Consider the following 25,533-nt stretch of genomic DNA (forward strand, 5'->3'; position numbering starts at 1 on the left):
GGACCCAAAAATATTGCATTATGTGGTGGACATCATTTGCACAAGTTGTATCTCTTCTTTTACACCTAAGATGCCAAGACTTTTTTGCCTATAAAAGGAAAGGCCATTAGTTCATTTTAAACATACCAACAAGACTTGAGTCTTCATTTCTTGTTTCTTCCTTTCCTCATTTATTAAGAGTATTTTGTATGAGAGTTAGTATTGGGAAACACTTGTCTGAACCCTTTCTCTTGGAGTGGTCTTGTGAGGTTATTCCCTTAGGGTTTTTGGGATTAATTAGAGTGTTTACTTTAATTTTGTACTCTCTTTTGTACTCTTATTGGTATAGTAAAATTGTTGCTCTCCGCTTGTGGACGTAGGTCACTTTGACCGAACCACGTTAAATTTGTGTCTTCTTTATATGCTTTAATTGCCGTTTTTATCAACTTTTTATTATCTTTGTCATTGTCATTATACTGTTATTTGACTAAATTTCGCGCTACCCGGATTCCCGATCCTAAAAATACCTAGAGAAGGATTCCTGGTCTATTTAACTACCTAAAGCTAGCCGAGAACGGAAGCTTTCTTATCATGTGATTAGTCGGCAACGACGGGAATGTCAAATGTGGATATTTAAGTTTGTGGCTGTGGTTTAATTAGAGGTCCCACTGCTATTTGGTTTCACTGTTTCCATGTCACATTAGATGGAAATCCTATGATGTCGCTGTATTTCTTTTTCCAATTTTTGCAAGTGTTAAAAGTGAGTCGGCCTATAATATATATTATGCTACAGTTTGTGTAGTTTGTCTGAGATATTAAAAGATAAGTCAAACTATAATTTGATTTGGCATTCCTGTTTACATCACGAGGAAAATTCTTGGGTATTACCTTTGACCGGCGTCAGAAACTATTTACATTCGATAGCCAAAAAATATATAAAATTTATATAATTTTTATATATAAAATACATAATGCATATATAAAAAAATAAATATATTTTTTCAATTATTATTTTGAAAGCAACTATACAGTATCATTTCCCAAAATTATTTTGTCAATTGGAGGAGGACTCCATGGTCTCATTGATTCCTATTGAAGTCTTCCAATTTTCCCCCTTTTTTTTATACAAAAGTAAAGGTGATGTTAATGATAGTATTAAAGGTGGGTTTGGGCCAATGGAGTTCTTGTTTCATGGACTCTATATTTTTTAGGGCAGGCCCTTGAGCTCAGCAATTGTACAACAACATTACAAACTATGAGATTAAATTGAATAACTAAACAAAATAGCCGCACACCCAAATTCTTAATTTAAAAATAGACAACAGATATATAATATATGTATAATTCATGTATAATCTATGTATACATGCTAGGAAAAATAAACAATGAATCCGACCGGTTATTTGTGTAAGGATCCCGACAATAGTCATGAACTAGCCTTCCGGAGTAAAGGGGAGAGTGCTGCAGTATTTTAACAATTTTCCTAATAATAGAATAGCCTGTCAGCCATAGAGATAGAATTTTCAAATGACGATTGACATTTGACTAGAGTGGTGGTTGTGAGTAACTTGTAATTTACAAGTGCTGTTCGTGCAAGGCACTCATCAAATGACATGAGCTACCTAATGCTGGCTTTAAGTATATAACCAATGGTTAAGTTATAGTGGTTGCAAATTAATTCATTTTTAGGGTGTGTATAGTATTCCTTTTTTTTAATTAAAAAATGAGCTATTTATGGCAAGAAATATGGGCTTCTGGTAGTGTTTTTATTGACAGTTGAGAGAAGGAAACAAATTGACTATAAAAACTGGTTAAAGTAAAGTATACAATAAAAGTGCACTAATAATCTTATTCATATGCGTCCCCAAACGATGCTAGTCTGCTGGTCATTTCAAATATTATTTTTGTCTTTTCAATAGTTTAAAACAATCTAATAGTGTAAAATAATTCCACGAGGAAAATGATTTATGCCACATAAAAGACGCCGTTGTGGATAATGTGCGTTTTACTCATTTACTAGCATTCTTTTCATAGTATAGGCTTGTCATGAATCATGATATGGACATATTATCCATTGATATTTTGAATATGAAGCCTCTTCCTAAATTCAAACGTTTGGAAACATGAAAATATCATAGAACTACGAGTCAATTGGCAAAAAAGTGATATCCCGTATTTTAAAGATGATTATCACCCTTGAGGACGTAAGAATTTTACTACTTCCTCTGTCTTAATTATCTAGTGTTTGGACATGGATTTGATTGAAACTTAAAAAAAATTGAACATAAAATTAAAAATAATTTTTGAAAGTTGAAATTATACTTGGACGTGCATTTTACTTTAAAAGAATTTGAAGCTTTGTAAATAAAAAAATTCAAAAACTATCCTAGAGTTGTTTTTTGGATTTGAAGATTTTGTTTTCAAAATCTGCCCAAAATGTAATATCTATAAAAAGATAGATATTTGAAAATAAAATTTGAAAAACAAACTCCAAAATTTTATGGCCAAATGGGAACTTAATTTATATTCACATATTTGATTTGGGCACGTAATTTAAGAAAGAATAAAAATTTTTTGGTATTTGTGATTTAAACAAGTCAAGATTAAAAAAGACTTTTAAAATTTATACCCCTTTCGGTCCACTTTAATTGATTTTTTAGTCTTTTTTTGTGATCCATATTATTTAATTTTTTCAGATATCAAGAGGAATTAACTTCTTTTTTCTAAAGTTACCCTTGGAGTAAAGAGCTTAGGAGTATTTGTTATATTTTCAATGAACAAGTTAAGGTTAATATGATCAATTTCATTGTTAATTAATGCTAAAATGTGAATTCTTAATATGTATAAAAACAACCAAAAAAATCAATTAAAATGAACTTGAAAAAGTAACTTTTAATATGTCAAAATATTTGTGACTATAAAAATTTCTAACTAAAGTATCACATAAAAGTAAAGTTAAAAAAAATTCAAATTTAATGTATTGATTAGACGGAAATAAAGTCACGTACACAGAAACGGATGACGAAGCAGTTGTTAGGCACAAGTCAATTTTGTACTAGGCGAGGTTTTGAGATTGACAACTACGTGTTGATCCGTCCGAGTAATTAAATAACTACTCAGTAAATGTGTTGTGTGTTTCATCATTTAATTGGGAATTTCAATAAGTCACCGCACAACTAGCTTAATACTGCTACTTTGAAATTCTCTTTTAGATAGTAATTACTAGGTGCCTTGAAAAACCAATCACGCAATACTCTTAACATGCGACACTGTGAATTAATCACAGATTTGTCTGTTTGGCAACCTCACAATTGACATGAATATTTAAGTGAAGTTGGAAAATTTGTTGCGCATGAACATGACTATCATTTTAAAAAAATTTACTAGTTTTAAGCTATTAATTTATTTGAAACACTCTTAACATAATTTTTTAAATATATTTTATCAATATTTCAAATGTTTAGTATGTACCAATGGTCAAATTATTATTTACAAATATTGAACTTCAAAAGTATTACGTATATGCTGTCGGTTAAGCTCTAGTTATGAACAGCGCAAAATTAATAGAAGAGCCAAAAAATCAAAGGATGATGAGAAAGCCCATGTGATATTAAATGGTGCTGTTGAAAGCGAATGAAAACAAAGTGCATTCATGTATGAAATTTTTTGGCATTGCGTCTTAAATTACAGAACGTGACAAAGGTTTCCCTTTGTTTACTATCGAAATGAAATGAACAAAATTAATTTCCAAATTATCCTCCGTTAGGGATACTATGAAGTTTGGTACATAACCACCGACAGATATCACGCAATTCCTTGCCGCCACGTGTCAGTTTGTAGATAACCAAAGGCCAAGATTAAATCTGATAAATCGTCACAGTAAAAGTAACATGCCTTTAGAGGATTACAGCGGAGAAGAAACCGCGTATACATTGCCCCGCTTCTCTGCATATATATATATATAACACACACAAACACACACACTGATTTGTACGTATAAGAATATAATCTGAGTGCCAGTAGAGATCGAGTTCGAGTGCTGGTGCGAAAATGGAGTTTTTCTATTACGTGGTGTTTGGGGCTCTGGCCGCAGTGGTAGCAGCTCTGGAGCTGGGTGGAAAGAGCAACAAAGATCGAATCACAACTTCTCAGGCTTTCAATTCCTTCAAGAATAATTACATTCTTGTTTACTCTCTTATGATGGGTATGTTCCTTTTCTTCTCCTCAGATCTGAGCCTGTTTCTACCTCTAATTGATTAAATCACTCTGCATTTTTCACATTAATGTCTGTTGGAATTCTCTTACTTACGTGCTCGATCTGATTATCTGAGCGTGGACTTTTTCGGAATTTGAATCTTATCTATTTGGATCTGAGTTTAGAGTTGTTTTTGCTGTAAATTAAATGAGCAGATTGGGTCTTGAAGTCTTGATATGCAGCCTAATTTGCTTAATGGTCTTTAGATCTGTGCATGATCATTTCACTTAATGATTCCTTGTTAATCCAGCTGTATTATCTAAGCAACTATTTATTCATTATGCCTATGGATTAATTGAGGTTCCAATGATCATTAGCACAACTAAAAAGCAAAAGAGGCTAAGTATTTACTTCTTGATCCTATGCTGGAATAATTCCATAATTAACAGTTACATTATGTATGGAGTAATAATATATATGAGTAGATGATACTTCCAGCTTTTATGATTTGTGTGAATGGTGGTGTTTCCCTTTGCTAACGCTTGGGTATTTTGTGGCCATAGCCGGTGATTGGCTACAGGGTCCATATGTATACTACCTTTACAGCACTTATGGATTTGGAAAGGGGGATATTGGACAGCTCTTTATTGCTGGATTTGGATCTTCCATGTTGTTTGGCACAATTGTTGGATCTCTTGCTGACAAACAGTAGGCTTTCAGAATATTTTGTGTGTCAATAATCATCTTTTAATACCAAAAAGTTTCTTGTTTACATGATCTGCCTTGCATTTTAAATTTCAGAGGTCGGAAGAGGGCATGTGTAACGTACTGTATCACTTACATACTGAGCTGCATCACCAAGCATTCACCTCAATACAAGATTCTGATGATTGGACGTGTTTTGGGTGGCATTGCTACATCTCTACTGTTTTCAGCATTTGAGTCATGGCTTGTAGCAGAACACTTTAAGGTGACATGACATGTCCTTATTATCAAGCTGCCTTTTAAGTAGGAAATCCAAACTGTTAAATTTGATCTTTATACATTGTTGATCGTACTACCATTGTCCTTGAGATACAACTTACAGTCCTTTGAAGGAACATAGCAAGTGCTTGCTCTTTGTTTTTGCTTTATTATTAATCTAATATATTTTTATGAAGTTTTAATATATTACTTGCTTTCTTTGTGCAGAGGGGTTTTGACTCCCAATGGCTCTCACTAACTTTCTCCAAGGCAATATTTGTTGGAAATGGTCTTGTTGCCATTATCGCTGGATTGTTTGGGAATTTTCTTGTTGATTCATTAAATCTTGGCCCTGTGTCTCCTTTTGATGCTGCTGCCTGCTTTCTTGCCATTGGAATGGCTATCATATTATCATCATGGTCGGAGAACTATGGAGACGCATCAGAGAGCAAAGACTTGCTCACTCAATTCAAGGGTGCAGCTGTGGCCATTGCTTCAGGTATAGCTAGATATGCTACACATTATGTTTTTTTGTGGACAATCTTCAACCTATGCATCTATCAAAGTGGATAGAGTGATTCCCTTCGGATGAGATTTGACATGGATATAGATGTGCTATGTGCTCCCTATTTATCTATTAGAGTTAGAGTTTCATAGCAAAGTGGTTTCGGGAAGTTATAAGGTTAATTACATTCTGCTATCTTTAAGGTTACAGGAACGCACCATTTCTGCACCCAGGTTATCTGTTATGATTTAAAGCTCCAAAGCTGCCTGAAAAAGGGCAGGCGTAGGTTGCATTTTCAGGGACTTAACATCTTTTTCTGTTCTCTTGATACTGCATTCTTTGTGATATATCTGTTTGATATATTCAATGATGGCTGTTCAATTTGTAGCTCTTGCACCCTGTGTCATTACTCGATTTTTTGTTTTGTTTACATTAACTTTTGCACTATCCTTATTGCTGCACGGTTTCTTTGACAGATGAGAAGATTGCATTACTCGGTGCTATACAATCTCTGTTTGAAGGTTCAATGTATACATTTGTGTTTCTGTGGACTCCTGCTCTCAGCCCAAATGATGAAGACATTCCCCATGGTTTTATATTTGCAACTTTCATGTTGGCTTCAATGTTGGGAAGCTCATTTGCAGCTCGTCTTATGGCCCAGAACTCACCTAAAGTTGAGAGTTACATGCAAATTGTTTTTGTCGTATCTTCTGCATCTCTCTTGCTGCCCATTCTGACAACTGTAAGTAGAAATGCCTTTGCTCTTTGAGTTTTCTGCCTTGTGGTTTGTTGGTTTTTAACATCTTTCATTGAACCAGTTCCTAGTATCTCCTTCAAATGTGAAAGGGGGAGGCATCTCCTTTTCTGGATGTATCCAGCTTCTTGGCTTCTGCACCTTCGAGGGTTGCTGTGGCCTCTTCTGGCCATCCATCATGAAGATGAGGTCTCAATACATTCCCGAGGAGGCAAGGAGCACCATAATGAACTTCTTCAGGATTCCCCTCAACATCTTCGTGTGCATTGTGCTTTACAATGTATGTTATCGTTCTTCTGCTCCAAGTAACTGTGCTGCACATGTTCCTTTTCTTACATTTATTTACTCAAGCAATTGTTGTGCTGCAAGACATAATTTTTTTTTTTCAATTCCAGCATTCTGATTTTTGACGATCTTTTTATGTCAATTTGAAGGTCAACGCTTTCCCCATCACTGTGATGTTTGGCATGTGCTCAATTTTCCTCTTTGTTGCATCCATCCTGCAAAGACGGCTTGCAGCCATCGCAGACAAGCCAAGTAAGTACGCGGTTCTCTCTAAAGCTTGCAAGGAAATTGACGCCTTAGATTTAAGATCATTCATTACCAATTCTGAGGCAGGATAAGTTCTCACACATGAACCAATCGTACTTGATTATGACTTGTTATTGCATTACCTTCTTTTGCTCTATGTAACTTTGATGGATTAACTTAATATTGTTACTGATTGCAGAAGCAGAAGATTGGGTGGCAATGAAGGAAAGGGATACTGAGGTCGATCCATTAAATGCACCTTGATTTAGCAGTCAAATATCCTATGTGAAATTTGTCTGCAAAGGACTATTCATTACCCATAATCGGCCATCAGGATTTAATATTAGTTGAGCTTACAATTGTTAAAGAGAAATACCATGGATTCATAATGGAGCTGTTCCTGCCTAGCAGATAAGAAAGAGGCGGATAAGCTAGTGATGTTATTCTCGTTCCCTGGTTGTGTTCTTAAAAGACAAACACTTTAACACGTTTTCGACTATTTTCATTTATCTCAGATTGTGCTGCTGTGATAGCGCATTACTTTACTCTATGATTTTTTACCTGTTTCCTTAGCCATGGTTCACAAGTATCGACCGAGGCCTACTTTTATGTCATAGGTTTAATCTTTTTGACAATTTATCTCGAATGTAATAGTGAAAAACACAAGTCAATTCTTTTTCTTAAGCAAAGCTGCAATTCTTGGGAAATTTTGTTGGTGATTGAGATGTCAGGCAAATGTCTAAAACTGGGTTGGTTTGCGGGTTTATTTTCATTTAAATATTTTTTATTTATATTCTATTCGCTTTAGCCTTTCTCGACCAAGAAAGAGTGCTGTAATGGGTAGCATAACAGGGGACTCGGGTGCAGAGCCGCTACTCTCTTGAACCATAAAAGTTTTAATCTTTGTATAAATTCTTTTCTTTTCCAGAATAAAATTTTGGATAACTGATATAATCTCCCTATAACTAATACCTTATACAGATAGTTTCACCGAAATTTGTCGATTGTGGGATTAAAATTCTTGTATTACCAAAATGTAAATAAGAGTATTTAAAGACATAACAATTCATTGCATAAACAATCTCTGCACTATAATCTTCCTATACGCAGACGGTTAACCAAACAACATTTTCCCTGTTTGGTGAAAATGAATGACCACATTTCCCTGTTTGGCGATAGCAGTTCTTTTTTTGTGCAATTTTAGTCTGAATTCAAGGTTGGAAGAGAGCCTGCTTAGAGCGTTGATTCCACTTGAAACTATGAGAACTTGGAATACTCTAGGCAAGTCATTTTTCAGAGATAGAAGAATTAGAGGCTTCAACTCAAAAACTTACTCACGGAGTGTGTTTATACCGTGCAAATTATATTAATTTATCCTGGTTAAGTGATAACTTAATGTGAGAAATATATTTAATCACGGTAATATGATTAAAGTCTGTAAGAGGCAAGTGTCATATAGCCGTTGATTTCGTGTAAACATTAGGTATAGCTAATTTTTTTTTTTTTTTTTTATTTTTTTTTTTACACATTAACTTGCTGATGATGAACATTATGATAGGTGGTAGAAAGGTGTTCTGTAAGAAATTGATACAATATTGGAAATCCTAGGTTTGCTAGACTCACTACTGCAGCATTTAAATTGGTTGACTATAAATCCTTGCAAGTTCAATCTAACTAGTTATCCAACTAATTTATTACTTTAGTCTTAATTTTACTTGGTTATAATCCTTTTGCCCTAATATGTATGTTGGTAAAAACTAAATTGATTAAATCAAGTGAACCTCAAACTATTGAATAACTAAATCAAGGTTGAAGTTCATATTATATTTTACAAGGTAAATAATACTTTCAAGTTCCAATCTTATGAACTTTTGAATTAGAATTCTTGCGGAGCTCATGGACTGGCCCATTTATTATATCAAACAATCCCAAGAAAGCTGAGTTATACTGGTTGATTTCTTGACCACTTAAGTTACTGTTTTTGGTTAAATTGGAGTAAATCAGAGTTTAGCAAGATTTGGAGTAGAAGATGAAATGAGCAGGACAAACCGATCTAAAAAGAAATTTTTCTTCAATAATTATAAAGTACACTTGGATACAGACGAAGTTGGGGCTTAAATTTACTTTCAAAGATTAATGAATACATCATATTACATACAAAAACATTGAAATATTACCATTACAAGGAATTTTGTTTTTAAAGATACAAAAAAAAGTTTAGGTGTTTTTTACATATTTGCCTAGAATCACCCGACAGACATACGTGACAAGTAACCAATGAAACAGACGAGATGCACATAAGCTGATCCAGTTACACCAGCCGGCTTCGTTTAGCCTGGGCTGAAGCAGCTTCAAAATCACCAATGAAGAAAAGGATCTTGTCCAATATGCCTAAATTGGGTTCCTCCTTATGTTCTGGTGAATCAGAGATGCCTTCCATTTTAGATATTCTTGAACCTAAATGTCTTTGAATTTCACCTTGGTGTATTAGGTAGTAGTCATCTCCTTCCCTTATAATCTTCAATCCCCTGAAAAATCATGTAAAAAAAAATTATGAATGCAAAACTAAAACATGTACTACAATATATAGAATTTGGCAATTGAGCTTACAATCCATTCCGATCACAACGATCTTGAACCATATACACATGTTTCCATGACTTAGAATCTGAAGGGGCATAAAAAGTGGCTTGATCTAATCCCCATCTTTCAATGAACAAATCACACCACAAGCTATTATCTGAACCCAAAATTTTCCACCTTCTGCAAACTTTCAAAAAAAACAAAAACATCTCTTTTCAAAGCATGGAACTTTGACTTTTTTTGGGGTCAAAACAGAGATCCAATTTTAATGCCAAATACAGCTTCATGAGAAATTCAGATCATTTCGTCAATAAATGCATAATTAGAAAGATACCCAATTGTCAGAAGAACTCCATATTAACTGCAAATCCGTTATATAATACTATAAGTTGCCAAATGAATCAGTAGAATTAAGACTAACCCAATTGAGCAGTTGCAAGGTTACGGTGATCCAAGAGGCACAAAATTCTGAGACTAAGTTCAGGTGGCAACCTCTCCATCAGAGTTTGAGGGGTGGGGGTGGGGTGTGGTGGGGTGGGTGGGGGGGGGGGGTTGTTACAGGAGAGAGTTGAGAGAATGGATGAACCGTTAACTTGGCTCTGTTTGCAAGTGCACTTTACTCTTCACCTTTGCCTTCTTTTTTGGACGTTACTGTGTGCTGGATTTTTGGTTACGTCCAAATTATTATTATTTTCATTACCTTATCGAGTATACATATATATGACTTCTACTCGCCATGCTGTCCTCTAGTTTTAAATAAACAAACAGGAACAGTGATCCTCTTTAAACTTTGTAGTGTAGAGACAACTGACAAGGATGAAAGAGTTTTAAATGAATATGATTAAGTTTTCTGGAAAATGGTTTTTGAATAAAATAAACTTTAAAGGATAATAACTATAGAATTTTTTTTAAAAGAATTTGTAAAACTTTTCAAAGAGTTCTACCCCTTTAGTTTATTTGATGTGATATTATTTCCTTATTAATTTGTTTAAGAAATAATATAGTTTATATTTGAATATATTTAACTTTAAACTTTTTATTTTCCTCTTAATAAGAAGTTTTTTAGCCACACAAATATCATGTCAAGTTTCAAAAATCTTATAGCCACACAAATGTTATGTCATATCTAGAATTATAAAGTTTCAAAATTCTTTTTTCTTCAATTCTGCATCGATACATAAATTGGTGCAAAGAGAGTGTATTTGTTAAGTTTTTCAAATATGGTTTTACTACGAGACGTTTATCTAATACAGTAGTTCTTTATGAATAAAATAAACTTTACAGGATAACAAGTGTTGAAATATTCTTTTCAGGTCCAGTTATGTTCCTGTACTGCATATAATCTTACTAAAGACTAATTTATATGAATCTGTCTCTAAACTAATTTAGCTGGTTTAAATCTTTTCACTATAAGGTGGTCTAATGTTCTTTTTATCGACCAGTTCGCAAAACATTAACTTCCTAAAACAAAATATAAGGTGTACTGACATTAACAATTAAAAAAAAAAAATTAAGTTATATATATATTGGCAACGTAAACTTTTGTATCAGATAAAATTACCTGTTGCAAGTATCAATTTAATCAGATAGTGCAAAATGTTTACGACCATTATACAGAACTTAAACTCTTAAACAAACGGATGAGGTGAGCCTGAGAGGGGTGGAGAGAAATGCAGTCTATAAGAGTTATTTTCCAAAAACTTTAATTATCTTTTGAAGAATAACGAGACCAGAAAGCATCTTCAAAGAGCAAAGTTTTTACGTCTCGTTACATTTGAAAAGATACCAGAAATTAGTATAGAGAACAAGTCAAAAACACGGCAGGCTTTAGTCATTGATATCGTTACTCTGGCGATCATTCGCAATTCAACTTTCAGCTTTAGCTCATAGCTTCACTTATCTGACAAATCAAAATCATAAAGGGGACCTATTTTATTTGTGAGGCGAATATCCGAAAAATACTTACCCGCACTCTGTGTTTATATTTCATCTTTTATGATCACATTCCAGTCAACTTGCCACCAGGGCCAAAACTGAGCAGAAGAAACGGCAAACTAAAAGCCGCAGCAGACAACCTCTATTTCGCAAGTACATTCATGGTCCAAAGATTTTTGTACAAAATATGCAAGTACAATTGTTTAAGTTGCTTGAGTCCAGGTATACAAATATCATCTCCCTTCAAATATATAATACCATTCACTCTCCAGCAAAATTTCTAAATGTTCTATCCACAAAAGTTTGGATAATGATTTAGAAAGGAAAAAGGAAAACCAAGGACTGGACTGTGAACAAAAAAATGTTCATCTACCATCAAGTGAAAGCAAGGACAGTGAGGATTGGATCAGGTTTTCCATCCTGTCCCTCAAACTGGATACTGTATTTAACAATGGATTAGAGAATTTCACGCTATCCCTAGAGGGGTTGCTCTCCTGTAGTATTTGGATTTGCCTCTCCAAATACTTGTTGAGACAAGCACCTGCTATGTTAATTAAGCTAAGAGAAGGATTTGTGTGCATGAACTTGGCAACAAGAAATCCTGCTAAAATCTGCTGCCCTGATCTCACAAGCTCCGAGACAAAACAGGGAAATACCAGTCTTGTGAAAAGATCAATATGATCTTTTGGAATATTCTCACTTTCTACAGATCCACCACATCCAACATCTGACGACTGGGAATCTTGGCACTGTCGGGAAAAGTTCCCAACCATATAGCAAAGATAGGAGAATACTGTACCATATGAAGGTTTGGTGATGATAGTTGATATAACTCCAGAAGATAAAACAAGTACTAAAAACTCAAGATCCATGCTGATTTTATCAGATATGCCTTCTCGTTTCAGCTTCTGCTCGACAGTATCCAAGCACTGCAACTGGACTACTTCATATGGCAACAAGAGCATCAACTTAAGGGCTAGAAAGCAATCCACTCCAAGTGCAATCTGGCTCAAACCTTGAGCATTCTCTTCATCTAGTAATACTTCGCCTGGCTTTGCCAATGATTTGTCCAACAATTTCAACATTTTGTTGTATTGGGATATTGTTAGCAGCTTTCTGAAGATCTCCATCCAACAGACTTGAAGAGGATGAACTGAAAGTTCAGCATCCTTCTTTGGTTCTCTTTCAATAGGTTCTTGGAAGCTTTCCCATCCTTCATCCCAATCATCATTACTCCAACTGTTTCCACCATCAGATATCTCACCAGAATCCTTTTCAGTTTCTCCCCGAGTAAATTGCTCCTCCCATTCTCTTAACATAGCCAATAATGTTTCTACATGGGATTCAGATTCAGCAAATTTAGATACTCCAAGGAAGCAAGAGACAGTGGATTCCAAAGTCGAAAGATCTTCAGGTGTAATCTCTATGCTGGGCGAGATAGTGGAGACCAGCTGTGTAGATTTTAGAGCAATCAAAGTATTTGTAAACTTATTAGACGCATCTAGTTTCTTTGAAATCCCATCAGCAGCAGTGTTCTCGCAGTTTGCAGTTGCACTATGCAAATTCTCCCAACCTTCCCAAGAATGAACTTCCACCTCTTGGTCAGAAGAAAATCCCTTGCTGTTTTTATCAGTAGCTGCAATAAGTTGCATAAGCTCCAGCATGTAAACTCGAACATGATTGGAGAGATGAAAGTTCTCAGAAAACTCTTCCAATCTCTCCCAAACGGCCTGCCTGACACTCTGCAAATTTCCCAAGTGACCATCTAATTTACTCAAAGAAGATAAGTAATGGTGTAGACATAGGTGCTCACGGGAATGGTCGGTCAATTCCTGCAAGATGGTCTCCAAGATACTAACATAGAGATCTTGAAGATTCTGGATGCTGACAGCTTCTTTTGAAAACTCTGTCACTGATCCAGCTTCACACACGAAGTGAGCCATGACTTCATCATATACATCTGCAACGGCCCCAAAACCACAACCAGAGCAAACCATTGCTTTGCAGAAATTAAAGATTTCAACGGCAGCATCATCAACAAGAACATAGCCTACATAGGCAATAATTGTAGCCCACCCCTGACTAGATGAAACTTTTTCTCCAGCAACTAGACGTGCAAAAACTTTAAGACATGTCATTAGACATTCTAAGCAGAATCTTTCTTCCGAATTCTCAAGTAGTGCAACTTCATGCATGTCATTCATCATTCTGAGCCAAGTATCCACAAGCATGCCAAGGCACACCTGCCAACCTGAGCCAAAAGGCCTCTTGAAAGATATTTCAGCAGGTAGTATGACGGCCAAGAGTTGTTTTAGAATGTCCAGACGAGCAGGATTTGGAATAAATTTTAAGTATTTGCAGCAGGCATTATAAGTCTGCTCGATATCATCGATTAAGCAATGAAGACTTTCAGAGCTTTGGATACTGACCCCAGATTTAGCTCTAGCTTCCAAGTTTGTCAACAAACTTAAAGCATGATGTTTATATACATACTGCCAACACAAGAGACCATCAGGCACAGGACCGTCATGAGCAGAAACAAGGTTGTTGACCATCTTTGCCAATGCCTCAACGTTGTTTTCATTGATGTGAGCAGAAACTTCACTGTTGAAGCAATCCAAGTTCAAATCTTTAATTCCAGCAATATTTTTGAAGTTTAGATGCCCGATAAAGGACACCTTGCAACATTCTTCTTCAACAGTCTTGGAAAAACGAGCAATATGAATAGAATCAGAATGCACTGGATCCTTTTGTTCATATAGCTGCAAGTAGCAGTCAGAGAGTAGGCCATATACTAGAGAAAGCCTCTTCTTATCATGTCCATCAACTGCAGGGTAGATCGATGAGGAAATAACTTTTATTGTTTCTGCAGCACAAGCAAGTATATCTTCTCTGTGATTTGACACTTCAGTTTTAACATCATCGGTGCTCCAAGCCTCAGAAACAAAGATGGACCTCAGGTAATGCAGCAACACCTGAATAGAAGGGGAGCAGTAGGAGAAAGAGTTAGTTTTCTAGCATCTTAGAATCTGTAATTGTAATTTCATTACTCAGTTACTCTTCTGGTTTAACAAACTTGCATACCTTGCTGCAATCTAGGCTATAAGTATTGACCAACTTCAATACATCCTTCACAATGTGTTTCTTCTCTGGGGTAATGGACTGGACAAATGAAAAAACAACACTCTCTCTGTAGTCCATGTCCCCAGATAAGAAGCGAGTAGTTTCAACACCAGGGATTATTTGTTCTAAGCTCCTTGAACGCTCTGCAATGCGCTTTTGCTCTTCTAGCTTCAGTTTCCATTCCCTCCAAAATGTGGATTGTGCTTGGTCTATTTGTTCTTTTTCGTCTGAATTAAAATATGAGGTTAGAGTAGCAATAAGAAAAATGAACATGCAAAGCAAAATACAAACAGTTCTCCACCTAGGGTAAAAAATAATAAGGTAGATCATATAGGTCTAAATTAACAAAATCACCTGAGCAGATCAGTTTATGTTTCTGTTGGAGCTTCGATAGAAGCAGGTCCCTCCTTTGTGCAGAGTCCTTGCACTTGATTTCACAATTGTGTAGCAAACCATAAATCATCCCAACATTCATTATGCTGGTTATTTCATTGTATTTCTCTCTTGTTCTCAAGTTTCTTTCAATTATCTCCACCCCTGAAAATGCATCAACAAGATTTAATAAAAAGGAGCATCCTATGATGTCTTCCTCCTCAGAGACAGGTGGCTCCATAATGGACTTAGCAACAGAAGCAATCAAACTATCCTTAGGGACAAAACCATTCCTTGCCAACCAGGACAAGATAGCCATCAGTGCCTGTGTTCTTAGACTGACATATTGAATCCCTGAAAATGAGCTGGATGTAAATTTCTTATTGCTTTCTGCTTCTCGACTCAGTTCAAGTAACCATGGAAGATATACAGCAGCAAATGATAAAAGTTTTCCATTTTCTCTCAAGATGGACGGGATGCTCCAATCACCATCCATCTGAACATCTTTGGCTACCTGAAAGAGTAAATTTTCTATCTGCTTGAGCTGTGTTTCCTGGTCAGAACATTCCTCTAAGTCTGCTTTATCTTGATTACAAGGAAGTTGATATGGGATAGTTGAGTCCTGAACTAAGGCATTTCCAGGCTCTTTCCCACTCAACACCATTAAAGATTCACATTGATCTTGCATATCCAGATCTTTCCATGCATGTAGTAACTCCGCAATTGATTCCCCATCACAGTGACTCAAACCAAAACCTAACAGCTGTTTTCTGGAAGCAATATCCATGTTCTCAAGGGCAGGACCTCTTGCCAGTGCTGCACATAAGTCCCACACTGAACCATGTCCCTTTTTGGCCAAAACAAGACATAGATCAAAAGCCAGTTGGAGATCTCCAACCACTGCAGCTTCTCTTGCAATAGCTTCTTGAACAGCTGATATGTCATCGTGCGAGCTCAACCCAAGAAGTTTGGCTAGTTCAATGATCTCATCAACATTCAGATATGCTCCACCTTGACTTGTAACAACCAACTTAACTATTTCCATTGGATCTTTAATTTGCCTGAATTGCATTGGCAACAAGGTGACACCAAGGTTGGGAAGTTTAACAGTTACAGCGTCAATAACATCAGCCTCCACCCTCACATTTCTGCTCGTTGGAAAGATATTCAAGCATTCTTTAGCCTTCCAAATCTGGCAGAATTTAGCAGCTTAATTAGTAAATTGTCATACATCTCAATTTGAATTGGACTACTTTCCAAGAGCATGTGCAACCAATGTAAAAAATTAGTTTTTAGAACATAATCTGGACACACTTTAGCCAAAAGCAGAATGCATCTTTATTTTTATTGTTTTTAATAATGGTAGTTTCCAGGCCAACTTGCCCGCACCTGACTACTCCACCGGGTACTTGCTACCTCAATCAGCACAGACCAAGTAACTCCGCCACCAGGCATACACAGATGGTAAGAAATCACACAGTGGTTTTTGTCTCTGCTAGTCTACTGGGATTTAACCCTGGTCACCAGGTTTGCACCCACTTCATTAACCACTAGGTCACATCCTTACATGTCTATTGAATAGTTGAAGGTCTAGTCTGAATGATAATTGATTATTGAAGTCAACACACACTGTGGAGGAACCTTTTGAGTGCTTTGCGGGGGAGGGGGAGACTTGAGGTCTAGCAGACCAAATAAAGCATCCCTTCTTTCATGTAGCATGACAATACCAAGCGAGCATGTCCGTATTCATGATTGAAGAAAAGCAGGTTTCATTAAGACAAAGAGGCAAAGGTATTCATCAAACATGCCCTCAATTTCACTCAATCCAAACAGAACTTCTTAGAACATAGTGCACCTGCACAACATTTTCTCATTCTAGCCTCCCTAGAAATTGATTCTAAATAATTCCTTGACATTGGCCAGAAAAACAAAATGCTCCCCAAATACACCAAAAGCTACTGCCACATTTTTTAGCAAAATGAACAATGTTAGAAGAGATTTATTTGTTAAACTACTTCTCTAGAACGTGATATAACAATCAGGTCTTACAGATTCTACCGGTCTTCCCAACTTTAACTTAGGAATTACGTAATCATTTCTATGCTAGTAATAAAAATAAAATGGACTTACTTCGGAACAAGAAAGACTTGACGCTGAGAAGAAATATTCTCTGGCAGCTTGAATAACAAGGTTTTCTGCTTTATCATTTGCCAAAGACACTGAGCCCACACCTTTCAAATAATTCCTCGCAAGTGCAAACTTCCCTGCTTTAAGCAATCCCCTGCAGAACTCCATTAACATGTATTCAAGATCAATGAAGCGAAATGCTTTCTCTTGCAAAGACTGCAAGTCAAGCCACATGTTTGTCCAGTCATTATCTGATCGACCAGGCTGTCGCCGAACAAATTTGGATAAGATGAGACGAATTATCTGCTTTACACCCTTTTCATCAGAATATGCCTCCTGGAAAAAGCTGATAGGCTTTGGGACCTGAGCATTACGGAAGAATAATTGGAAAATATTATTAGCTAGGTTATGTGACAAACAGCAATGAAGGATTCACTACCCTATCAATACCACAAGCTACAATATCATCCTTTCGTATAAAAAGATAAAGAAGTAAGTAGCCACAAGTCGGCTAATTTATGGCACCACACTTGTTGGGGAAAAAACCCAGTGGAATCGTCATTAATCATTGTGAGTCAATGTTTGACAACAATAGTGGAAGGTAAAACCAATTTGGCATGCTTTAAACAATTTTAAGGCGCATCCAGGCCTGATGATAATTTGACACGAAGCCACCAGATTGCTGAACTTATGGATGAAAGCAATACTATCCAATGGGAGTAAGGAGAAAAAAATCTTGGTATACATGATTACTCATACAAAGGAAAAACCTAACCTGGTAAAGCGCCAAAATTCTTCCTGCTTCAATATGACCTTCTGCAAGTCTCACCCGTTCCTTGAGGCTTGCATCTTCAGAATCTGTTAAACCACAATTTGGCTAATTATTTCTTTTCTTTATCCGTAATAGGGAAAAACAGTAGTGACTTCAGTAAAGTTAAATAATAATATTTAATTGCACAGCAACCCAATCAATGTCAGTCACAAGCAGTTCGACACTGAAAATACAAAGAAACAGACACATGAAATGAGACAAACTAGTAAGGGAGTAATATGACTATGACAATCCAAATTATCAGCTATGCCATGGATTTAATAAGAGCTTTCATCTGAGTCTGAAACTATAGATGGGCAAATGACAACTTCCAGCCCTCTCCCTAAAAAGAGAGGGAGAAAAAGGAAAAGAGAGAAAGGAAAAAAATAATAAACTTCAAAACTTCTATAAGTGCTGTATCAACTACATGTAAGAATTCAACTAGTTTTTCGCATTCCATTCATTTCATGCGAGCCTGTGACATATTTTTATTTATATGCCCTAAAAGTTTGATAATCAGAAAAGCACAGATGAGAAAACATTGAATATCCATCATTACCTATTAACCAAAACTTATACTATTATTTATGAATCAAGAACTGGTCTCAAAGAAAACTTAGACCAAAGTTTACTCAATTTTTAGCTCGATGCCAGCAGGGGGGAGAAGAGGGAGCCAAGAAGAGAAGGTGGAAGATTAGCAAAACTGCCACAGATTGATAAGTTAGTAAACAAAAGCATGATGAAGCAGAACTTTCTTCGTTCGCAAGGTTGGGGATAAGTTATCAATGTTTAGATTGATTGACCCCATAGCCAATATATGGACTGTGGTGATAACAGGATTATAGCATTTTGTCAAGGACTTACCACGGGAAAACTGAAGTTTAGACAGAATGGAAGCCATCATACTCCACCTATCTGTAACAGAGCAAGAGTATATGCACTGCAGAGCACAATCTACAACCTCAGCCTCATTCTGGAAAAAGCTATTATTCTGAAACTCTCTGCTACCCTCTTCAATTACAGCTGAGCACATCTCCAATTTATTTTCAGAGGCGATCTCCTTCAGCCATCTGACCAGAAATGACTCAGCTGAATTGGCTAAAGATGAGCAGTCTGTTTTCTCATCTCTGGAAGGCACGGTCAAAGAGTGAAACCTCTTTTTCATGAATGGAATTGCTTTACTATGTAATCTTTGAATAACAGTATCTTCTTTGACCCTAATCAACATTAATTTAAATCTTTCATAATCAGGTAAGCTTTCCCATATAGTAAGACTCATGGAGAAATTCATTTCGTCATTCTCCTCAGAATAGATAAGCTGGTGTAAGTAAGACATCTCCTCTAGGAACGGCTGCAATTGATGAATGCCTTTGCGGCAAGCAAAGTCGATTAAGCACATGGAGTTGTCGAGCTGCCCACTTAAGGTATCAATATCTCTAGCTCTCTTTTTATACCAAGAAGAGAGTTCACTTACCGATGGCCATTGAGACCCCATAAATTGTTTGACAATTGGTTCAGTCCTGATCTGAGTATAGCTCTCATGACTCTCAGGGACTCTGCTGATAATAAAAGTTACCATCTCATCACACTCAACCCAATCTTCTTCCCTCAAAGAAATACTTGGAGGAGGGGAACCCCCAGGAAGGAGCTGTCCATAAGTCTGCACCGGAAGAGTCTCAGGAATAGCAGCTAAGACATCCAACAATGAGGAAGTTAAGGAGTAAGGATGACGCTTAAAGAGAAGGTTTAATGCCCCAATCTTGCCACTTTCTGCAAGTGCAACTGCAGCATCTTTAATGGGCAAATTACAAAATTTCTTATACTCCAGTAAAGAAAACCTGCAAAAGGCTAAGTCATTAAGTATCAAGTCAGTAGAAACCATTTGAGTACTACTGCTATTAAAAGCATGAAAATTTGTCATGTAAAAAGTGGAGGAGAAAAAGATCACTAGGGCCATTATAAAACACGACCAAATAAGAAGCAATCCTAATGCAATATAGGGAAAGAAACAAAATTAGATATAAGGAAAATCCCTTATCAATTTCACTGCTTGGGTCATTGAGCAACAAGCCACTTTATCCCCCTAGAAAAAGTTTATGAACAGTTTGAAAATGAACGATTTCCATCTCAACTAGTAAGTCCAGTCAAATTTGGAAGTCAAAGGTAATGTGGTAAGTTTTGGAACCTCATCTCAATTTTGAAGTTTTCAGCTTCTGTTCGACATTTCCAGAAAATCTAATTAGGTACGTAGAAACTTCAAAGCCAATATTAAAGAATAGGATATTGCTCTTTGCTTTGTAATAACAATAAGACCGCTTGTGAGCATCACAACATCCCAATTCAATGTTTGATGCAAACCTTATGAATCCAGAACTAAAAATAGAAACATTCACCATTTAAAAAAATAGGGAGCAATAATATCATCACCTGCCCATGTTTATCCCAAGAAATGTCTCTAGCCGGTCTCTGTATTGCAACAATTTAAGTCTTGCCACAAGAAAATCCCAAACCTTACTATGCTCATCAACGTCAGACTCAGAAAATCTGTAACGGTCAGTTATGCCAAGTCCAAGATCGAGCAAAGCCCTAACTGCGTCTTCAGTTGGTCCAAATCGACCTACACATTCAGAAAGTACGAAAACTTGGTCCTTGACATTCGAAAGTAGTGTCTTTATCTCATTTACACCCTGGGAGGAGTGCAACCACTGTGACTTTAGAGCTTCGTCTTTATCTAGCCCATGGTGATCCGCAAATGTGAGAGCAGCCCGATACTCTTGTCTGGAGATTAATATATCATACATTTCAGGAATGGATCGCTCAGAAAATGAAACTAAGCTCCACCGGATACTGGCCCAGTCAAACTTGTTATTCATATCACCACGATTGCATTCAAAAAGACGAAAGCTGCTTGCTCTAATTCCTTCAGTTGATTCATTGTTCTGAATGGATGGTTTTGTCTCTAGTAGAAAAAGTTTTCCCGACAACTGTGGTACTCTCTCTAAAAGGGGCAATGAATACATAGTCTCATCCTTCTTAAATAGCATAGCACCGGTAGATATGTTAATCATAGTGATGTTACCATTCCATTCTGCAACAGCAAGTATATCATCAGACCACCAGGCAAAATCCACGACTTCATTCGCAAGATTGTTCCCCTTATCTGACTCCTTATTTCCATGATGTAATTCCTCTCGATAAGCAAATTTTGAGAGAGAACACTGTTCCTTATCAAATTTAAAGGTACTCAAAGATCCTCCCATATCAAGAGTAGCAACAAATTTTCCCTGTGGTGATATTGACACCTTAGGAGAAGTTATATGACCTACATAACCTTTAGGCATAGAAAAGAAACCCTCAAACTGAGTAGAAACGAGAACTTCTAGGGCTAAGTTTCCACTTCTTCGGCAAAGGGAAAGACTGTACAATCCTAGAAAAAGAAGTACTGTCAGTAATAAAGAAAAGTAATAAGTAGCTTGTACCAATTCGAAATGTCTGGTAAAACAAAATAAAGAAAATCATAAATATGTCCAGATATAGTTAGAGAGTTTGAGCTACCATTACTAGTCAGCTGCAAGCTGCCAGCACTGCTAACTATGGAAAATAAGCTCAGTTCTGGATGGTAATCCAGGCAGAACATGTTCTGTGGGAACTGCTTCAGCATTCTCCCACTTGTCGAGGCAAGGGGTGAGAAAACAGAGGCACTTGGATCTTGACTGATCTCAACGTCATGAATCAAGCCATCTGCCGTAACTATAGTGAAGGTACACCTGAAAAAGAGTTATCCAACCAAAATAGACATAAGCTAAGTAAATAAGATGAAAAATCCGATAGAAGAAACCTGTACAATTAGTGGGCGTTTGGACATAAGAATTGTAAAATTCCAAAATACGGGGAAAAAAAATTTCAAGTGAAAATGGTATTTGAAATTTAGAGTTGTGTATCAGTGTTGTCAAAGGCGCGCTTAAAGCGCGCTTAAGCCCTGAAGCGAGGCTCAAAACACGTTGAGCGCTTCACCCCGCTTTGTGGGCGCTTTAGTATCGCATCTAAGCTCTAAGTCATACTTTTCCTTGCCAATGAGTGTAATACTGAAAAGGCGACCTTAAACAATTGATATTTCACTTTATCGTGAATTGTTTTTCAATTTCTTTGTCCATATATTTGTTATTCATGCTTATAATGATTAGTCTTGGACTACATGCATATTTTTTACTTTTTCTTCCGTTGCGCCTTTTTCATTAAAGCACACGCTTTATTTGCGCTTTGCGCTTTGCGCTTAAAGCCCCAATGGACCTTAGAGCTTTTTTGCGCTTTTCGCCTTTGATAACACTGTTGGAGATGAATATAATTTTGGGTTGTTTTTGAAGTTTTGTGAGTGATTTGAATGAAAATTTTGAAAAACACCTTTTTGGAGTTTTTCAAATTTTCGAAAATTTCCAAAATGCATCTTCAAAGTGAAAATTGAAAATTTTATGAACAAAAGTGAAATTTTTTTGGAAAAAGGGAAAAAAATTCTTATGTCCAAACGGGCTCTTAATTGAGCTTACAAGCAGGATTTCTTCAAATCAGCATCACCCTGCACCGTCAGGCCAACTATTGATGAAGAACTTTTTATATGACTCTTTGAAATTCTGGTAATTTCATCACCATTAGCTCTAATGAGATAGACTGTGTCACTATCGTCCGCAACACCAAGAACATCATGAGTTTCAGACCAAGCCCCACAACAGAATGAAGTAATGCTTTTGCCTAGAAATACAAAAGCAATAAGTAATAGATAAATGTAGCAATACTTTTGCATAATCATAAAGAATGGCACCGGAAACCAACTGTATATATAAAAGTAGGTAACTTGACAGTCATTCTAATCTTCCTCGTCACCCTCTTGAGCTATTTCTGGGCTGGGTTTATTGAATTCTCAACCGGAAAAGAGAGGAAAGTTAACACATCGGTGACACTGTTCTGTCTATGTCCACATAATTCAATTGAATTTTCAGAGGAAAAAACCAGCGCAAGTTAGGTATTAATACATATCAAGGGCACAATGTGTTGGTTCAGTGATTAAATAGGGTCAGAAGAGTTAACACATCGGTGACACTGTTCTGTCTATGTCCACATAATTCAATTGAATTTTCAGAGGAAAAAACCAGAACCAGTTAGGTATTACTCCCTTTGTTCCAGTTTATGTGAACCTATTTTCTTTTTGGTCCGTTCCAAAAAGAATGACCCCTTTCTAAATTTGGAAACAATTTAGCTTAAACTTACAATTCTACCCTTAATGAGAAGCTTTTATAACCACACAAATACTCTGGGCCCCTTTTTGACTTGCTTAGGACCACAAATTTCAAAAGTCCTCATTTTTTCTTAAACTCCGTTTCCAGTCAAACAGGTTCACATAAATTGGAACGGAGGGAGTAATACATATCAAAGGGCACAATGTGTTGGTTCAGTGATTAAATAGGGTCAGAAGAGTAGGAAAAATTAAAAACACTGAAAAGCTGCAGGCAGGAAGGCAGCACTGATACCTTAAGACAAAGAAGCCTTTTAACATGCTAAAATGATGGCCCTATCAGGACATACTCTAAAGGAGGTTACTGCCACCACAGTTTTTCACTTCTATTTTAGGTTCCTAAAACTTACAGATATATATTCCACAAGGCTTTTGGTAGTCATCATCCTTCTGCATGATTGTTATCTGATTCCCAGATGCTACAGCGACAAGATCACCCCTTGAGGAAACAAATAAGGATGCATATCTCCTTACTTTTGTTGGATCCCCCTGCTTTCTGCATCTCTCCTTGAGTTGCGCAATACCTTCAAACATGGTAAAAAATTTGATAATATAAACTAAAAGGTCTTTACAACAAGCAAAATGAAACTAAATACTCTCTATATACAAAGTCGAATATCCTAATGACTTTTTATTTTCTTTCTAATTTTCCTTGGTCCATTTCCTTAAAAGGAAAATTTCTTATCCTTCAAGAATTTTTAAACTAAACTACTACTATCTTATCTTATTGTAATTCGGATACTTTTTGATGAAGATCGTAACTTACACATTATGTTTGTCAACTAGTTATTTTGCCTTTTTTCGACCTATTATTTCAATCCATTCTCTATCAAACTCCAATAAAATAATCTTATTATTTCTTCTCATGAATCTCTGAACTAGTAAAACACATGTAATTTAACTTAGGAGAAATTGCTTAAAGATCATTTGAATTCAAAAATCCGATATATTAAATGATTGTTTTTATGCAAAATAATGTGAACCAGCTATACAAAGCCTCAAAGCTAACGAGAGGGAAACCAAAAGAAATGCAAAAGAAGAAAAAGGAAAAGAGACAAGAAGCTCAAGATTTAAGCATCTCAGAGATGATATGCACTATAAGACTACATATGCGAAAAATAACATCCAAGTTCCGCTACAATCGAATAAGAAACTCTCAAAAGTGCAATGCAGCTTCTTGATGATATTATCATGTCAATTTTAATCAGTGATGATGGGTGACTTCAATAAATAGTTTATAATAATGAAATTTGTAGAATAACATCATATCTTCTTTTCATTTTTTGATAAATAACCCCATATTTTCTTTATATAATTGCATTTTTGTAATCCAATTCAAAAAGAAAGAAAAATTGAAACTTCCCGTCGTCCTCATAATCCGTCAGTATTAAGATTTCTATTTCAAAACTAAAACAATCTACTCACACTCAAAAGTCTTTGCACTATATGAATATATCCGGCCAAAGAAATATCCAACAAATCATGAATAAGGCAATAAGCTTACATTTATAAAATACAGAAAAGATAACATTTAAATCACACCAGAAAAGAAAACAAAAGAAAGATGTCCTCAACTATCAACTGGAAGTTACATTACATACTAGCAGAAAGAAATTAGTTTAAACATAATTTAGCCAATTTAGTTATAATAACTTCACGAAATACTGAATTTCAACAAAAAGTGAATGTACCTGAGGAAGAAAGCAATCTTGAAAAATAACTGCTTTTGGCGCCTTCATTTAGCTAAAATCAAACACAAGCAAATAAGCAATTGAGAAAAAAAGGCGGAAGATCATTAAACAAAAAAATATAGAATTCAAATCAGTAGAAACCTGTTGAATTTGTGGAGGATAATTGGAAATATAAGGCCTAGAGGCATGATGACGTGTCTCAAAGAGTATTTCGCTAGTTGATTCCTCCATCTGTATGTACAAGTAAGAAATAAACCTCTGTGAGCCTGTGATCTTAGAGATCCCAAACCCTATGATTCAGAATTCCAAGAGAAACGCACGGAACATCTATCTACAGTAAGAAAATTCGCAGGAAAACCGGTTCGATAATGAGATTCGAACCGGTCCAGCCGTTGTTTCTTGGGTTTTGGTCAAAGTTGAGGCCGGTTAAATGAAGGCATAATCATGGCATGAGTGATTCGTACGGAAACAACATCCGGGTCTTGGGCCTTTTTCTTCAATCTCTTGTTACATTATGGCCCAGGAGGCAGGACTTGTGGACTCGATGTGGAATGGTGGGCTGGGTATTTTCAAGATTTGAAAATTTGGGCTAAATTGGACTCAAATCTCAAACATAAAATTATTTTTCGAATTTCAACAATCCAATACATAATTTAGTACCCAAATCTACTTTAAAT

The 25,533-nt window shown here is 36.1% G+C and overlaps 3 protein-coding genes across 3 annotated transcripts; 1 reads left to right on the forward strand and 2 right to left on the reverse strand.

Moving 5' to 3' along the window:
• The first annotated feature begins 3,698 nt into the window (after positions 1–3,698).
• On the forward strand, positions 3,699–7,634 carry LOC107823032 (uncharacterized). The gene is made up of 8 exons (XM_016649615.2): positions 3,699–4,183; positions 4,738–4,882; positions 4,976–5,144; positions 5,366–5,636; positions 6,119–6,384; positions 6,461–6,676; positions 6,831–6,933; positions 7,127–7,634. The coding sequence occupies exons 1-8, from the start codon at positions 4,030–4,032 to the stop codon at positions 7,189–7,191; spliced, it is 1,389 nt and encodes a 462-aa protein (XP_016505101.1). The 5' UTR covers positions 3,699–4,029; the 3' UTR covers positions 7,192–7,634.
• Positions 7,635–8,981: 1,347 nt separating this feature from the next.
• LOC142180206 (uncharacterized) lies at positions 8,982–10,109 on the reverse strand. Its single transcript, XM_075251153.1, has 3 exons — positions 9,932–10,109; positions 9,538–9,697; positions 8,982–9,455 (listed from the first exon to the last, which is right to left on the reverse strand). The coding sequence occupies exons 1-3, from the start codon at positions 10,008–10,010 to the stop codon at positions 9,239–9,241; spliced, it is 456 nt and encodes a 151-aa protein (XP_075107254.1). The 5' UTR covers positions 10,011–10,109; the 3' UTR covers positions 8,982–9,238.
• Positions 10,110–11,618: 1,509 nt separating this feature from the next.
• LOC107823031 (MAG2-interacting protein 2) lies at positions 11,619–25,268 on the reverse strand. The gene is made up of 12 exons (XM_016649614.2): positions 24,998–25,268; positions 24,857–24,908; positions 23,516–23,689; positions 22,423–22,624; positions 21,434–21,645; positions 20,306–21,305; positions 18,743–19,716; positions 17,843–17,925; positions 17,071–17,430; positions 14,923–16,132; positions 14,530–14,795; positions 11,619–14,420 (listed from the first exon to the last, which is right to left on the reverse strand). The coding sequence occupies exons 1-12, from the start codon at positions 25,085–25,087 to the stop codon at positions 11,811–11,813; spliced, it is 7,233 nt and encodes a 2,410-aa protein (XP_016505100.2). The 5' UTR covers positions 25,088–25,268; the 3' UTR covers positions 11,619–11,810.
• Positions 25,269–25,533: the final 265 nt, after the last annotated feature.

This window comes from Nicotiana tabacum, chromosome 4 (genome assembly GCF_000715075.1).
Source record: "Nicotiana tabacum cultivar K326 chromosome 4, ASM71507v2, whole genome shotgun sequence".
NCBI classification, from domain to species: Eukaryota; Viridiplantae; Streptophyta; class Magnoliopsida; order Solanales; family Solanaceae; genus Nicotiana; species Nicotiana tabacum.